This window comes from Myotis daubentonii, chromosome 3, assembly GCF_963259705.1.
Source record: "Myotis daubentonii chromosome 3, mMyoDau2.1, whole genome shotgun sequence".
Lineage (NCBI taxonomy): Eukaryota > Metazoa > Chordata > Mammalia > Chiroptera > Vespertilionidae > Myotis > Myotis daubentonii.
The window spans coordinates 151,033,181-151,051,378 of record NC_081842.1 but is presented as its reverse complement, the minus strand read 5'-3'; the positions used below and the strand labels follow the sequence as shown (position 1 = coordinate 151,051,378).

Genomic DNA, 18,198 nt, shown 5'->3' with positions numbered 1-18,198 from the left:
CTTTTCAACTAAATTGTAAGCTTCTTGAAAACAGATACTAGTTCTTATATAACGCATACTGTTTTATAGGCCAAGCATGGTGCTGAGCATATGCTAAATGCTCACTGATAATTTTTTGGATTCTTCCTATTTTGTTTTCTAGGAATGTATGGTGAATAAATTCAAGAAAACATCTATTCGTAAGCAACAGACAAATAATCAAACAGAAGTAGCCAAAATAATTGAAAAAGGTGTTATGGAAGGTAAGTAAACATTGTTTTCGAAAATTTACATGTATATTTTATGCTGTAACCTATTTCTGTGTAAAGATGCCCACTAGAGTGATACAGTACATAGTTATAATTGGTAGCACTGAGCGGGTTATAAGAAATGAACTTTGACTTCTTGTTCTCATGTTTACAAATTTATCACTTCCTACACTTGTGGCCTTCACTTCAGTTTTAGAGGAAAAATCAACTTTACCTCTGGATGGAAGTTCTTCTACCATCTGTCCTGTCTTTCTTATCCCTACCATTTCCTTAAGGACTTTTCCTCTTCTGTTTTTCCTTCTTCTCTTTTAATTCCCTCCCTGAAGCCTATTCTTTTTTTTTCTTTCTTTCTTTCTTTTCATTTTTATATATATTTTATTGATTTTTTTTACAGAGAAGAAGGGAGAGGGATAGAGAGTTAGAAACATCGATGAGAGAGATTGATCAGCTGCCTCCTGCAAGCCCCCTACTGGGGATGTGCCCGCAACCAAGGTACATGCCCTTGACCGGAATCGAACCTGGGACCCTTCAGTCTGCAGGCCAATGCTCTATCCACTGAGCCAAACCGGTTCGGCCTGAAGCCTATTCTTATCTTAAAAATAAAAAAACCCTGAAGGAATAGAGGAAAATAAAAACGGACATCTGTTCACCTAAAACCCGCCTTTCTCTCTAAATAGCCAAGCTTCGTTAGGCATAGTCCACACTGGTCTCCGTTTCTTCACTTCCCATTTATTGCTTTACCTATAGTAGATAATTTTCTGCTACCATTAGTTGACTGAAACTGCCCTGACAAAGGTTACCAACACCAACTGCAATAGATTCTTTTGAATCATTATCTTACTTCTGCAATATTTTTCACTGATAACTTTATTCTCTGTGAACCCATTTCCTCCCTTGGTTTTTCTGGTATCTCACTGCCCTGATGTTCTCTGTATTCCCTTGTCATTTTTCACTTTGTGTGCTTTTCTTTCTGTATCAGACTTTTAGAAGTCAGTATTTCCCAGAATTCTGTCATTTGTCCCATTATTATCTCTCTATATTTCTTTCTGTATTATTTACAGAGCTTAAATTAACACTTTTGTTAATTACTTATGCATCTATAGCACAGATCTCTCTTTTGAACTCTAACGTTATACATCCAAGTGCCTATTCACATCTCTCTTCAGTTCCACAAAATCAACATATCCAAAAAACTCTGTCCTATCTTTGAGCATCCTCCAGCCCATGAAGAAAACAAAAAAACAAAAAAATACTCTACAAATACGTACTTTATTATGTTGGAAAGTGGCCCTACCATCAAAGCCAGAAGTATGAAGTTAAAACCTGAGTACTTCCTGTGATTTGACTCTATTTGTAGCATTGTGTCCTTTAGGTTCCATCTTTTAAATGTCTATCAAGTCTGTTTATCTCCTTTTAAATAATGCATTTGTTCAAACCTTTGTGTGCTCTTTTGACAATTATAGTATTTTGCTAACTAGTTTTCTTACTTCCAGTCTTTCTGACCTCTAATTCTACTATATTGCATCATTACTTCAAGAATTTTCAGTGGTTCCCCCCATTCAGAATAAAATTCAAATTCCTAGGCATGGCACAAAAGGCTCTCCATGGTCTAGGCCAGTGGTCAGCAAACTCATTAGTCAACAGAGCCAAATATCAACAGTATAATGATTGAAATTTCTTTTGAGAGCCAATTTTTTAAACGTAAACTATATAGGTAGGTACATTGCTATTAACTTAATTAGGGTACTCCTAAGCTGGCTTTTGCTAAAAACATCCTCAATCTGATTGAGGTACGTTCGCTGAGGTAGACCCCTTCCAACTCTCCCAACCACACTCGTCTTGTATACTTGTTTTGCCCAGGCCGAAAACCTACTTCTGCGCATGGGCCACGAAGTTTCAATCGCACTGTACATGTGCGCCTGCACGTGGTATTTTGTGGAAGAGCCACACTCAAGGGGTCGAAGAGCCGCGGTTTGCCGACCACTGGTCTAGGCTTTTCTCTTTTTCTCTGTTCTCACCTTTTGTTCTTTCTTTATACTCTGTGCCCCAGCTATATTGAATTACCTGCAATTCCCAGGAGGAGCCATTTTCTCTTATACCTACCCTTTGCATATCCTAGCTAATAAAAGACAAAAAGGGTAATTAACCATACCTCCGCTACGTTTCCCATTGGCTAATCAGGGTGATATGCAAATTAACTGCCAACAAAAATGGCGGCCAGCAGCGACGCAGCTGAAGCGAACATGAGGCTTGCTTGCTCCAGTGATGGAGGAAGCCAAGGTTCCCCGCCTGCCGCGGCCCGGCTCTGAGCTCTGGAAGCAACAATGTTTCAATTGTAGAAGCTAAACAAACCCTAGATACCTGCTTTTAGCCGGCTGCGGCCGCAGCGCTAAGGATGTCTGACTGCAGCTTAGGTCTGCTCCCCGCTGGCAAGTGGACAATCCCCGAGGGCTGCTAGAGGGATGTCTGATTGCCATCTTAGGCCCAATTCCCCGGGGAGCAGGCCTAAGCCAGCAAGTGGTCATCCCCTGAGGGGTCCCAGACTGTGAGAGGGCACAGGCCAGGCTGAGGGGACCCTCCCCCCCACCCCCGAGTGCACAAATTTTTGTGCATCAGGCCTCTAGTCTTACCTAACAATAGACAAACATGTAAAATGACCGTACTTTCACTATGCTAACCAGCCTATCGGGGGAGTATGCAAATTAACCTAACAACGATGGCAGTTAATTTGCATACATAGGCTCCAAGTGGTGGAGCGAAGCCTGACAGCCCGGGGGCTGGAGCAGTGCCAGGAGGCCGTGAGGCTTCGCTGCGCCGCCAGCCATGGGGCCAGCTCTGGCTGGATCCCGGCCAGAGCGAAGGCCTGGGTGCCAGATGCCGGAGGAAAACCGGTGCCAGCAGCCAGGGGAAAGGAAGACCTATTGCATGAATCTCTTCGTGCAATAGGCATGGTAATTGGCATACGACCGCTACCCTTCCCATTGGCTAATCAGGGTGATATGCAAATTAATCACCAGTGAAGATGACCAGCTAACCGCCAACAAAGATGGTGGCTAATTTGCATACTGTAGGCAGGGCGGGACAGCACCATCCCGCCTGCCCCACTGCCATCCGGGTCTGCTATTTGCAACCCGGGTGGCAGGCGGCCCCTATGGGAACAGACCCAGGGCTGGCAGCGGGACCCCAGCAATCGGCCACTGGCCACGCCCACAAACGGACCTCCCATCGGGATCCTGGGCTGAAGGCATGGATCTGCCACTGGCCACGCCCACAAACAGCCTTCCAGGGGGAATCCCCAGCTGACCGGTGCTAATGCACCCATCTTCCACTGGCCATGCCCACAAACAGCCTTCCAGGGGGATCCCCAGCTGACAGGTGCTAATGCACCCATCTTCCACTGGCCACGCCCACAAACAGCCTTCCAGGGGGATCCCCAGTGGACAGGTGCTAATGCACTGATTTGCCAAAACGCACACCCAGGCAGCCTTTGCCCTGCACAAACTATGCAGCCGGGAGAGGGGATTGGGGCCTCTGGGAGCAGGGCGGGAACTTCCCGGGGTTTGCGTCAGGCATCTCAGAGCAGAGTGCACACTATCCCCGCTGGCAGCTGCTTGCTCATTCACTGACTCACTCATTCACTCACTCATTATTCACTCACTCAGCAAACCCACTCAGGTCCATGGCACCAGGCCTGGCATTGAAGTTGAAGCAGGATAAAACAGAGCTATGTCCTCAAGATGTTAGTAATTCAGTATGCAGCCAGGAGAGGGGCGCCAGGACACTGGGAGCAGGGGGGAACTTTCCCCAGGGTGGGCTTCAGGGACCCGGGAGTGGGGCTGGAACTTCTGCCATGTTGCCGTGCCAACGCGTTCCCGCCCCTTAGCTGCTTGCTCATTCACTTACTTGCTCATTCATTCACTCATTCAATCACTCATTATTCAGTCACTCAGCAAACCCTCTCAGGTCCATGGCACCAGGACAGGCACTGAAGTTGAAGCAGGATAAGACAGAGCTATGTCCTCAAGATGTTAGTAATTCAGTAGGGCGAAGCAGGCACATGAACGAGGCAGTTGTATGCACAGATGCAGTGTACTGGGTTCGGTGAGGGCTGTAACTAACGCCGACTTTGTTCTCTTGATAAATTGGGGCCTTGGGAGCCAGGCCACCCCAAGCCTGTAGGCCTGTGCCTATGGCAGGAGTGGCCAGGGTCCCGGAACATAACAGAGGGTGCAGGTCGGGCTGAGGGGTCTGGCCCCACTCCTCACCCTCACCCCTGAGTGCACAAATTTTTGTGCACTGGGCTACTAGTATTTATATATTTACCTGTAATAAACATCAATTGCTATTTTCAATGTCCACCGTATTTTGTTTCTCATGAATCCAATTATGATTTCTTTTCCCCTAGTCCTAGCTACTCACATTCATAATCATGAAAATTCTTATTTTACCAAAAAATTACATTTGTTTTCTTTTTGGATGGATGTATAGGCTTCAGACCATAATTATATAACATGACTAGGAAATATAATGTAATTATACTTTATAATTTTAGTCTTTTCATGTGCTTTATATATATATGTGCAGAGTTACAAGATATACTGGAGGCTCGGGGCACAAAATTCATGTACTGGGTGGGGGGTTGTTCCTCAGTCCAGCCTACACCCTCTCCAATCTGGGTTGCCTTGGGACCAGCAATAGGACATCCCTCTCATAATCCGGGACTGCTGGCTCCCAACTGCTCGCTTGCCTGCCTGCCTGATTTCCCCTAACCCAGTGGTTCTCAACCTTCCTAATCCCATGACCCTTCAATACAGTTCCTCATGTTGAGGTGACCCCCAAACATAAAATTATTTTTGTTGCTACTTCATAACTGTAATTTTGCTACTGTTATGAATCGTAATGTAAATATCTGATATGCAGGATGTATTTTCATTGTTACAAATTGAACATAATTAAGCACAGTGATTAATCACAAAAACAATATGTAATTATATGTGTTATCTAATGGTCTTAGGCAACCCCTGTGAAAGGGTCATTCAACCCCCAAAGGGGTTGCCACCCACAGGTTGAGAACCGCTGCCCTAACTGCTTCTGTCTGCCAGCCTGATCACCCCCAATTGCCTTCACCTGCCAGCCCAGTCGTCCCCAACTGCCCTCCCGGTCGCCCCAAGCTGCCCTCCCCTGCTGGCCTGGTTGCTCCCAACTGCCCTCCTCTGCTGGAGTGATCGCCCACAACTGCCTTTCCCTGCCAGCCATCTTGTGGCTGTGGGCGCTGCCATCTTTGAGGGCAGGGCAGCAATTAGGATATTCCTTCTTTATTTGCTGTGGAAAGCCGTCTTTATGATGGCGTCAGGGTCATTTAGCGTATTTCATTATTAGAAAGGATAGAAAAACTCAACATAAACTGTATACTCCAGTCCTACTAGTATTTTGGGAAGGAGTATAAATAATTATGGGAACAAAATAATAAAACTTGATTTGTCTGAAATAAAAACATGAGTCATTTATTATTATTTATTGGATTTTTTTGTAGGTGTTTCTGCAGATGATCACATGATGAAAGTAGAGACTGTTCACTGCAGTGCTTGTAGTGTGTATATCCCTGCTTTACATAGCTCAGTTCAGCAACACTTAAAGTCTCCTGATCATATCAAAGGGAAGCAGGTAAGTTTGCTTCTATCCTAACATCTATCCTAATGAAGTCGTTAAATCATTCATCAGTCCCTTATTGTTCTTTAAAGGCCATTGTGTACAATCCTAGTAATCTCACCTGTGAATTACTGTAAAGATAGCTAGAGAGATGTATGTCACCGGCAGGGTCAAGACGGCCCCGGTGAGGTCGGGACGGCCCCGGTGAGGTTCAGATGGCCCCGGTGAGGTTCAGATGGCCCCAGTGAGGTAGGGATGGCCCCGGTGAGGTCAAGACGGCCCTGGTGAGGACGAAACGGCCCCGATGAGGCTGGGATGGCTCCAGTGAGGTTGGGACAGATAATGGAGACCAGTATAGACTGATGAACAGGGGTAGATGCAGAGGCAGAGCAGCATTGAACAGACTGTCAAACTACAGTGGGAAGCCTGGGGAGGGTTTGGGGGGGGGGGGGGTGTTAAGAGATCAACCGAAGGACTTATATGCATGCATATAAGAATAATCCATGGACACGACACTAGGGCAGCCGTGGGAAAACTACGGCCTGTGGGCCGGATGCGACCCGTTGGAAATGAATAAAACTAAAAAAAAAAAAAAAAAGACCATACCCTTTTATGTAATGATGTTTACTTTGAATTTATATTAGTTCACACAAACACTCCATCCATGCTTTTGTTCCGGCCCTCCGGTCCAGTTTAAGAACCCATTGTGGCCCTCGAGTCAAAAAGTTTGCCCACCCCTGCACTAGGGGGAAGGGGCCGGGGGAATGTCAAGGGGGGGAAAAAAGGAGACATATGTAATACTCTTTGTAATACTTCAAGCAATAAAAATTATTAAAAAAAAACATAAAAAAAAAGATAGCTAGAGAGAGGCAATATGTACAATAGTTAGATTGTGGATTCTGGATCAAGACATTTTGGGTTTGAATTGTGGTTCAGTACATGCATGTAAATTAATTTTGTTTAACTTTTTTAAGTTGATACAAAATGATTGTGTGTGTGTATATGTGTGTTTTAGAACAAAAGGAAGGAATGATTTGATTAACATTTTTCTGTAGTCAGGAAAAATGAAAGTAAAAGAATTATCAGTTACTATCCTTATTCTTACATTTTTAAGTAGAATTTACTAAAGTATTCTAGAAGAGCTTTCTTTTTGTTAGCATATTTTTCTTCTATTGGTTGCTTTTCTTTAGTCAAATTTATTTCAAGTAAAAATATTTGTGCAAAATTTGAAAGGCAAATTTAAAAATGTAAATGTTAAAAGACAAGTTTTTTTAAAAATTGATTTGAGAGAGAGAAAAAGAGACAGTGAGACGGGGGTTGGGGAGAAAGGGAGAAAAACATCAATTTCTTGTTTCACTTATTTATGTATTTATTGGTTGATTGTTATATGCTCTAACTGGGCATCAAACCCCACAAACTTGGCATATTGAATGATATTCTACCCAACTTAGCTACCTGGCCAGGGCTAAAGACTTATGTTTTAAATAGAACGTGCTTGGTTCTCAAATTCATATTTTGTATTAAAGGTGAATCTCATTTAACCCAAGCTTTTTCAGACTTTTTTTAAGCTACTTTGACCACATATAATATTTTAAAAATCTTTGTCTTTCTCTTTTGTTATTCCTTTGGCACTTTTTTGGAAACTAGACATTGCATAAATTACCTTTTCTCCCTTATGTAAAACTAGAGGCCCGGTGCACGAAATTCATGCACTCAGAGTGTGGGGGGTCCCCCTCAGTCTGGCCTGCGCCCTCTCGCAGTCCAGGAGCCCTTAGGGGATATCTGACTGACAGCTTAGGCCAGTGCCTAACTAAGCCATCAGTTGGACATCCTTAGCGCTGCTGTGGAGGTGGGAGAGGCTCCCGCCACTGTTGCTGCACTCACCAGCCTTGAGCCTGGCTTCCGGCTAAGCGGCACTCCCCCTGTGGGAGTGCACTGACCACCAGGGGGCAGCTCTTGTGTTGAGCGTCTGCCCACCCCCCGGTGGTCAGTGCACGTCATAGCATCTGGTCATTCCATTGTTCAGTCAATTTGCATTTTAGCCTTTTATTATACACTAGGGGCCCGGTGCACGAAATTTGTGCACTGGGTGTGTGTGGGGGGGAGTGTCCCTCACCCCAGCCAGCCCCCTCTCACATACTGGGAGCCCTCAGGCGTTGACCCCCATCACCCTCCAATCGCAGGATCGGCCCCTTGCCCAGGCAGGGGACCCTCATTTCCCCCCATCACTGGTTCTGCCCCCAGGCATCAGGCCTCGGCAGGGGACCCCCAGACCCCTCCGATTGCTGGCTCTGCCCTTGCCCAGGCCTGATGCCTCAGCCAGAGGCGTAGACCCCCATCACCTTCCCATCGCCTGACCGGCCCCTTGCCCAAGCCTGACGCCTCCGCCCGAGGTGTCAGGCTTGGACAGGGGACCCCCATCTCCCCCCGATCACTGGCTCTGGCCCCTGCCCAGGCCTGAAGCCTCTGGCCCAGGAATCATGCCTGGGCAGGGGACCCCCATCTCCCTCTGATCGCTTGCTCCACCCCCCGCCCAAGCCTGACGCCTCTGACCCAGGCTTCAGGCCTGGGCAAGGGGACCATCATATCCCCCCAATCCCTGGCTCCGCCACCTGCCCAGGCCTGATGCCTCGGCCAGAGGAGTTGACCCTCATCACCCTCCCATCACCAATCACCGGATCGGCCCCTTGACCAGGCCTGAGGCCTCCGGCAGAGGTGTCAGGCCTGGGCAGGGGACCCCCAGCTCCCCGCGGTTGCAGGCTCCGCCCCTGCCCAGGCCTAACGCCTCTGGCTGAGGCGTCCGGCCCGGGCAGCGGGGACCCGCAGCTGCAGCGGCCCCGCGATCGTTGGCTCTGCTTTAGGCCCAGGCAAGGGGCCCCTAGCTCCTGGGACTACCAGCTTCGACCGTGCCCAGCTCCCATCGCTGGGTCCACCCCTACTTCCTGCTATCACTGGCCAGGGCGGCAAAGGCGCCTGATTCTCCAATCATGGCTGGGGGGCAGGGCAAAGGCGCCCCTGGGGCCGCCTTTGCCCTGCCCCCCAGTTCTTACCTCCCCCCTGGGTTTCCGATCACTGTCAGTGGCAGGGGGCTTCTTCCTGCTTTCCCTTTCGCCTCCCTGCATTGTGCCTACATATGCAAATTAACAGCCATCTTGTTGGCAGTTAATTTGCATATAGCCCTGAATAGCCAATGAAAAGGGTATTGTCGTACGCCAATTACCATTTTTCTCTTTTATTAATGTAGATGATAGGATTGGATAGTCTTATGATAGTTATAGCCCAGAGGTAGACTAATTATTCTAGCTCAAAACTTATTTTCTTTCTCTAGCATGAGAATTAATAGTTGGAATAGTTGGCACTGGACTAGGTGGAGGAAGAATAGAAAGGAGGGAAAGCAACTTTTTAAAATACCTAGACTTAAACTATATGGTGACTGGGTGTGTGTTGTTGAAGCTGATATGCTCATTGAATCTTTATTGTTTTAATCCATAGAATATTTACATGTGGTCACAGTAACTGTTGCTGCTTTATAACTTAATTGCCAGAAAGTAAATCATTTCAATCTAACAATTTGAGCATACAGTGTTATTAATACAGAAATATTTTTTTTATGACATGGCTTTCAAGTACTTAAGTGTATTCTATTTTTTATAGGTTTATAAGGAACAAATTAAAAGAGAGAGTGTCTTGACTGCTACAAGCATTTTGAATAATCCAATAGTGAAGGCGCGATATGAACGTTTTGTCAAGGTAAGATGTTAGGGTATCAGCTCTTTAGGTTATATTGTAGTATTGTAATAATTAAATGGTGATAGCAACTCTCTATGATACTTAAATATAGCACAACATTAGGAAGAGTTGTTCTTAATATCTTGCATACATGTAAAACATCTGTTTTTCTTAATTGTTGGGGTTTGTGGCGGGAGAGAGCCATAAGCCATTTTTCCCTTAACCCTTTCCTAGCTCTGGATCATTTGAGAAATGCACAGGAGTCTGATGGAATATCACAATGTCAGCTTTATTCTTGATTTTTAGCAAAAGGATGACTTGAATATGTTTCAGATGGGTAGTTATGTGAACCTTCTAACATTTCATTGGTAAATTACATAGGCTTATGTCCACCAATCTCTATTACTGGTTTAGGTGGATAGCAACAGCTTTCCCCTACTTTACCATGTGACATAGAATAGACTAGAATGCATCCTTTCTATTGCTAGGAAGACCCAAAAGAAGGGGCCCAGAAGGGATTGAGTTGTGCATGTCCAGTTTCTTCTTCCAAGTATAGTTGGATAAGTCATTCCTCTTCCTTGGATGAAGCTGGAGGGGAAGCAGGAGATAAACTGTGTTGCTTCAGAAAAACCTCCCTCATGGAATCAGGAGGCCAGGAGAAAGATTTGCCCCAAATGTCAGGAAACTCAGATGTGAACAATTATACCTGGCCCACTGCTTCTCAAACAATTTTTGGCCTATAGTACTGAGGAATCTTTTCATTACATAAAATCCTTTACATATTATGGACACTTATAGTACAAATAGTAACTTATTTATTCAGGAAATAATAGAAATACATATTAGATTTTAGTTTTTGAGGTTTTTTTTTGTTTTGTTAATCCTCACCAGAGAATATTTTTTCCATTGATTTTTTAGAAAGAGTGGAAGGGGGAAGTGGGGAGAGAGAAAAAGAGAGAAACATCAATGTGTCACATAGTTTGGTTGTCCCCCGCATGCACCCCAATGGGCAGGGGATCAAACCGGCAAACCAGGTATGTGCCCTTGACCAGGAATTGAACCTGAAACCTTCCATGGACAGGCCAATGCTCCAACCACTGAGCATCACTGGCCAGGGCTAGTTTTTGAGTTTTTATAAAATAACTAGAGGCCCGGTGCACAAATTCATGCAGCACTGGAGGCTGGCTGTGGTGGGGAGGAGGGACCACAGGAGGTTGGCCGGCTGTCAGGAGGGACTGTGAGAGGTTGACCAGCCAGGGTGGGGGGAGGGACTGCAGGAGATTGGCCAGTGGGGGTTGGACCGTGGGAGGTTGGCTGGCCGGGGAGGGGGGGAGGGGGGAGGGGGCCCACAGGAGGTTGGCTGTGGGAATGCACTGACCACCAGGGGGCAGCTCCTGCATTGAGCATCTGCCCCCTGGTGGTCAGTGCGCATCATAGCGACTGGTTGTTCTGTAGTAAAGTTTGCGTAGGCTTTTATATATATAGATACTTTATTTGAAAGTCATCCTACACCCGTGGTTGGCAGACTGTGGCTCGCGAGCCACATGCGGCTCTTTGGCCCCTTGAGTGTGGCTCTTCCACAAAATACCACAAAATACCACGTGCGGGCGCGCACGTACAGTGCGATTGAAACTTCGTGGCCCATGTGCAGAAGTTGGTATTTTGTGGAAGAGCTACACTCAAGGGGCCAAAGAGCCACATGTGGCTTGCAAGTTGCAGTTTGCCGAGCCACAGTTTGCCGACCACTGTCCTACACTGAAAGAGTTGTTATGTTGAAGAATTACAAAAGTTTCTTATTTACATTAGTAACTAAATCTTGATAAATTAAAGAAGTTTTGTTTATTTTGGCTGTTGTGATTAACCACAACTAATGGTAGTTGGCTCCAATTCAATGCCAACAGGTATCTCCAGTTTGTTGTGTGGTGAAGAAGGAAAATTTATTCAGTGCAAAACAGCTTAATTGTAATGTAGATGGCTGTGAAAATCTCAGGGCTGTGAGGCAGCCAGTGTGTAGGTTCTTCTCTATGGAGGCAGCTCTGTTCTGCTCCTGTTTGTCTACTCTGTCCTATGCCAGTCTGCTCTGGCCTGCACTGATCTGCTCTGCTCCACTCCAGTGAGACATTGTTGGTATTTCAGCTCAGCCAGGGAGACACAGTATATTCAGTCTTAGATGGAAAGGGGAAGTGCTCTCTCAGAGCCAAAGGAGCTGGCTTATATGGACAGAAGTTCCTGCCTCTGGTCCCTGATTTGTCCATCCTCATGCAAATGAGGACTCCAAATCCTCACAGTTTGATTGGTCCCAAAGGCACTGTTCTGATTGATCATAATAGATCTGCACAGCTTCAATTGGATAGGGAAAGCCTCAGTACTGTTGGTTGAAATAAGACTCCAGGAACTCCTTTGTAAGGGCTGGCACAGGTGGCAGGAGCAGTGTGTGCAGGCAATTTAGTGCAGGCTTCTCCCCAAAGTGCAGTTTGCATGAGATGCGCCTGTGTAGAAATGGCTGCTAGGCTCTGCTTTTTTTTTTTTTTTTTTTTTAATTTGAGCCCAGTTAGCCACCAGAAGCCTTTCTTGGTAGTTGTTTTTTTTTCTCAAGGTTTACAATGCTTAATAAACCATTAAGTTAACCTTCAACTAAGTGCCTTCCAAGTTGAATAAATCTCAGTTCTTTTGGTTTATTCCTTACGGGCTTATTTTCAGATTTGTTAACCATATTTGTCATTGTTTACTACATTTTTATTTTTATTGATTTTTTTTTTTTAGAGAAAGAGAGAAACATCAATTTTGTTGTTCCACTTATTTATACATTCATTAGTTGATTCTAGTATGTGCCCTGACCAGGGATCAAACCAGCAACCTTGGTGTTTCGGGACGATGCTCTAACCAACTAAATTATCTGGTCTGGGCTTTACTACATTATTGACACCACTTTTAAAAAGCGAATGTAGCACTAATTGAAATCCAAGTTTTTGGGACATATGGCATCAAAAAGATAGGAGCTAAATTAGGAAAAATTAGATTTTTATTCTTGCTATATCATACACTCTTGAGAAGTTAATGGCTTCTATTGATGTATGAAAATAATTTTTAAAGAGAGAATACAAATTAGAATTTCTACATAGGGTTTTCAAGCTACACTTTAGAATCAGTTCATGGAAAAAGAGACATCACAGGTGGGGTGTCTTGCTCATGGACCTATTTTGGAGAAAGTACCTGAACTGAGGAGAACTCAAGATCCTTTACTCTGAATGTGATCCATGGACCAGCAGCAGTATTGGCGTTACCTGGGAGCTCATTAGAAATGCAGTTTTATTTTCAGTTAATGTCCAGGCCTATTGAATAAGAATCATCATTTTAACAAGATTTCAGTTGATTCATTTGCATTAAAATTCAAGAAGCACTGATGTCACATTGCTCAATGATTTCCCTTTGTTCTGCATTTTCTATTTCCTGTTGTCATTCCCCAGAATATGCTCTGTTTGTAGTCATCTCTGGTCATGGTTTAAAAGTCTTACTTCCAAGTGCTCTCAGTCTGATAAAATACCCTTTTTAATCTTTACCCCATGAAGATATCAGTTCATCAGTTTCTTTCAGTTCTCCAATTGTGTCATCTTGTTTTCTTTACTCCCTGGCCTGGACACACGGTCAGCTTTTACAGTAATGCAGTGCTGCCATTGTTAAACCCCCTGCTCATCTGTTCTTCTGCCTCTTACCAGTCACCAGCACTGTGCCATCTATGGTTAGCTTTATTAACTGTCTGTCTTGCTAAAAATATCATGGAATTGTTTGCTACATTTTTACTGTAGTTCACAATAATTTTACTTATTGCCTACCAATGTAATATGTTTCCCATAGTGACTGCTTCAAAACTGTTCTACTCTTCACAAAGCCAGATTTCATCCTTACTCCCCTCACTTCCTTTATTCTTATTTCTTTCTTCTTTTAGGGTGATTGAGACCATTAGATGCGAACTCTATAGTTCTCTCCTTCTCTGCCTTAGATTAATCTTTCCCTCACTTTTTTTGTTATCTGTGAGGGAAAAGACACTTCTTTACCCTTGATGTGTGTTCTTGATTCATCGGTTATCTCTTTCCTTACCTGCATCTGACTTCTCTTTATTTTATTATCTTACCCAAATAGACATGCTTATGAGATCCCTACACTAAAAATGACTTAACTTTTCCTAGTCTCTGGTCATACATGAAAAAGTAATTTATCCTACATTGTGTTCTTTACTTCCTTTCATTCTTTAACCCAGTAATTCTCAATTGGTGATGTGTAATTAGAATCACCTATTAGGCTCAAATCAAATAAAAATCTGCCTATGCCCTTTTAAGACTTTTAAAATTAGGGCATTCTAAACATCTCTGATAAATTATCTCTGAAATGCTTCTTAAATATGCAGATTACGAGACTTCTTCCCTGGGAATTTTGACTCAGGAGATTTGAAATTGAATCAGGAATTTGTGTTTTTAGCAAGAGTTCCACTACTTGACTAAATTAAAATTTGGGAGTGTTAGACTTGAGCCTTTTCTTTTTAGAGCTTTGTGGAAAATTGTGACAATCACTTCTTGGGCAATTCTTGGGTAGAACTTTCACTTATGTCATCCTTTTGAAACTGCTCTAAGATGACCAGTGACCTAATTTTCAAATAAAACATTTTAATGGTTTATTCTTTATTATTTTAAACATCAAATAAAGGGATAGTAAAATAAATCCCTCACAGAGCTTTAATAGTTATCAACTCTATTGACGCTTTTCCCATTCTGTTTAGTGTTATTTGCTTGCATTACTTAACACTGCTGATCTATCACTTATTCTTGAAACTTTGTTTTGGCAGATATTTTGCTGTCCTGGGTTTCCTCTTACATTCAGTGTTCCTTTTCTAACTTCTACCCCCAAGTATAGGCATTTTCAAAGGGTTTTATTCTTGGAGCTTTTTTCCACTTTCTCCCCCAGACCACCCCTGCATTTGTCCCATTTAAAACCTTGACTTCACCACTTACTCTGTGCAAGCAGTTCACAAATCTAAACATCTTACTTTGAACCCTCTTCTGAGTTGCAAATTTATAGCTGCCTGTTAGTCATTTAGACACCTGAAATTCTAATTATATGTAGCATATACCTGCTTCTTCTCCTTTCCTCATCCTGTTTTAACTATTGTTACTGGTGCCACAACATATTTTATACTTCCCTTTCCTGGGGTATTAGAGTAGCCTTCTCACTAGTATTTCTTTTCTTGCTGCTCCAGCTTATCCTGCACATTCCTACCTGGTTTATCTTAAAGTGTATCACTAGTCTTAAAAAACCTTTATTGCCTCTTCATTCCTGCTATATTAACATAGCCTTCTGATGTGGTCCAATTTTTGAGACTTAATTCAGATACATAATTCAAGTATTTATTTAATTGATTTTAGAGAGAGAGAGAGAAAGGTATAGGGAGGGAGAGAGACACATCAATCAGCTGTCCCCTGCACGCCCCCTACTGGGGATGGAGCTCACAACCTGGGCATGTGTCCTGACCAGGAATCAAACAAGAGACCTTTGGTACATGGGACAACATTCAGCCAATTGAGCCACAGTAACTGGTGCATCAGTTATTTAAATAAAAATATTAAAATACAATTGTGGCCCTAGCTGGTTTTGCTCAGTGGCTAGAGCATCAGCCTATGAACTGAAAGGTCCCAGGTTCGATTCCGGTCAAGGGCACATACCTGTGTTTCAGGCTCGATCCCCAGTAGGGGGTGTGCAGGAGGCAGCCAACCAATGATTCTCTCTCATCATTGATGTTTCTGTCTATCTCTCCCTCTCCCTTCCTCTCTGAAATCAATAAAAATATATTAAAATAAATAAAAATACAATTGTGTTTATGAATGTTTAGTGCATTAAATATTTGTCTATTTTTTTAAAGAAAAATTAGGTACATTATTTTCATTTGCATTTTTAAAAACATTTTAAGCTATATAAACTTATTGCATTCTTTTTAAATATGTTTTTATTCATATTTTTAGAGGGAGAGAGAGAGAAACATTAATGAGAAACATCGATTTGCTGCCTCCTGCACTCCCCTTACTGGGGGTAGAGTCCACAAACTAGGTATATGTCTTGACTGAGAACTGAACTGGTAACTCTTGGTGCATGGGATGATGCTCAACCAACTGAGCATCAATCAGGCTCATTTGAGTTTTTAAAGATACTCTGCAACAGCAGTACATTGACTAGTATAATTAAGTTGAAGATAAATATCTTTTAAAAATATTTTTATTGATTTCAGAGAGGAAGGGAGAGGGCAAGAGACAGAGAGATAGAGGGAGAGATGAGAGAGAATCATTGATCGGCTGCCTCCTGTGCACCCCCTACTGGGGATGAGCCCATAACCTAGGCATGTGTCCTTGACCAGAATTGAACTCAGAACCCTTCAGTATGCAGGCCAATGCTCTATCCACTGAGCCAAACCAACTAGGGCAGAAGTTAGATATTTTACTTCATCTACTTAGTTTCTCTGAAAACCCATATATTTGTCTTTGTTCTACACACATACAAAATTTTAGAAATTCAGTTAAAAAAATAGGGCCTTTAAGCCTTCTAGTTTATGAGTATAAAGTAATGAATTCAGTAATGTATATACTCACTTTGGCATGAATAGGTACTCAACAGATATTTAGTGGATTTGTCATCTATCTTCTATCTGTATATATGAAAAGCCAGTGACCAGAACGACCGGTCGCTATGATGCCTAGTGTGGCCAGCAAACTGGTCAATGGCGGGGGGGTGGGGGGGGTGTCCAATTGGCCAGCCTCCCGTGGCGCCTCCCCCCCCCCCGGCCGGCCCCACCCCTAATCGGCCTCTTCCACCCTGATCGGGAGTGGGGTAGCCGGCCAACCCCCCCATGACCCTTCCCCCCGGCTGGCCCTGCCCCTGATCACCTTCCCACCCCAATAGGGGGCGGGGTTGGCCAGCCAACCTCCTGCAGCCCCTCCCCCTGGCCAACCCCACCCCAGATGGGCCCCCACCATGCCAATCAGGGGCAGGCCTGGCAGCCAACCACCTGCGGCCCCTCCCCCTGATCGGCCCCACCCCCGATGGGCCCCTACTACCCTGATCAGCCCGTGGCCCCTCCCCCCAGCTAGCTCTGCCCCTGACTGGCTCCCCAACTCGGATCAGCAGCAGGGCTGGCTTGCCAACCACCCATGGCCCCTTCCCCAGGCTATTGGTCCCCGGTTGGCCCCCTCACCCCATTTGGGGGTGGGGCCTGCTGGCCAATCGCCCACAGCTCCTCCCCATGGCTGGCCCCGCCCCCAATCGGGAGTGGGGCCCACCGGCCAATTGCCATGGCCCCTCCCCACGACTGGCCCAGCCCTGATCAGGCCTGATTGGGGCGGGCTGGCCAGCCAACCTCCTGCTGTCTCCTCCTCCCGACAGGCCTAGCCCCGATCCGATCCATCCTGATTGGGGCCGGGCTTGCCAGACCCCACCCATGCACGAATTCGTGCACTGGGCCTCTAGTGTTAAAATAAAAAGCTTTGAAAGTATTTTGATGATAGAGCATATAAAAATTTCACTGATATAAAATGTGCTGATTTTAAAAGCTATTTCTCATGTTTTTAGGGTGAGAATCCTTTTAAAATTCAAGATCATTCTCAAGATCAGCAAATAGAAGGAGATGAAGAGGAAGAAGAAAAGATTGGTGAACATATTGAAGAGGAGGAAGAAGAGGAGGAAGAGGAGGAAGTGGGGGAAGTGGAGGGAGTAGGGGAAGTGGAGGGAGTAGAGGAAGTAGAGGGTGTAGAGGAAGCAGAGCGTGTAGGGGAAGCAGAGGAAGTGGTGGGGGTAGAGGAAGCAGGAGAAGGTGAAGGAATAGAGGGAGTGGGGGACATAGAAGGGACGGGGGAAGGAACGGGAGTGGGGGAAGGAACGGGAGTGGGGGAAGGAACGGGAGTGGGGGAAGGAATGGGAGTGGGGGAAGGAACGGGAGTGGGGGAAGGAGAGGAAGAAGCAGCAAAGGAAGAGCATGTAAGCCTTCCTGTTGACCAACCAGAAGAAAATTAAATATAAGGTATTAGATATAAAAGAAGCTTTAAATTTCTGTCCTAATGTGGAAAAGGGTAAGAATTTTAATAGTTTAAAATAAGAGAGTTAACACCCATGTTGCATGCATTCCACACATTAAATTTTTATTTTATATAATTTTTAAATGTTTGGCATTTGTTTAAATAAAATGAAGGTATTAGTTTAGTTTTTATAGTTACCCAACATAGATTCAATAAATGGTTTGTATAATTTGTAAGCTTAATTTTTATTACTTTATTGGTGTTAAGATAACAGATATGTATTGTTAGTATCTATTCTAATCATTTGAACTTAAATGCTGCTCTTGGGAGTATATATTCAAGTGTGCATTAATGTTTTGAATACTTACCCTGGAAGAGATTAATTGGGCAAGTATTTTGTGCTCTGTGTATTTTTTTACTGCATTGAACATTGAATAGTAATTTGCGTTAAGATACGCTTCAAGGCTTTTTGTGACCATGTTTCCCTTTGTAGTAATAAAATGTTTTTTACAAAAACCCTA

General features: G+C 44.2%; 1 protein-coding gene across 4 annotated transcripts in view; it reads left to right on the top strand.

Moving 5' to 3' along the window:
* The window catches only part of ZNF326 (zinc finger protein 326), a 43,981-nt gene extending 25,783 nt beyond the window's left edge, over positions 1 to 18,198 (top strand). For all 4 annotated transcript variants that reach the window (XM_059688886.1, XM_059688888.1, XM_059688887.1 and 1 more), the window contains 4 exons: positions 143 to 242; positions 5,782 to 5,912; positions 9,552 to 9,647; positions 17,235 to 18,198. In XM_059688886.1, coding sequence (XP_059544869.1) covers positions 143 to 242; positions 5,782 to 5,912; positions 9,552 to 9,647; positions 17,235 to 17,675 — 768 coding nt within the window. In that variant the 3' untranslated portion in view covers positions 17,676 to 18,198. The remainder of the gene's footprint in view (positions 1 to 142; positions 243 to 5,781; positions 5,913 to 9,551; positions 9,648 to 17,234) is intronic.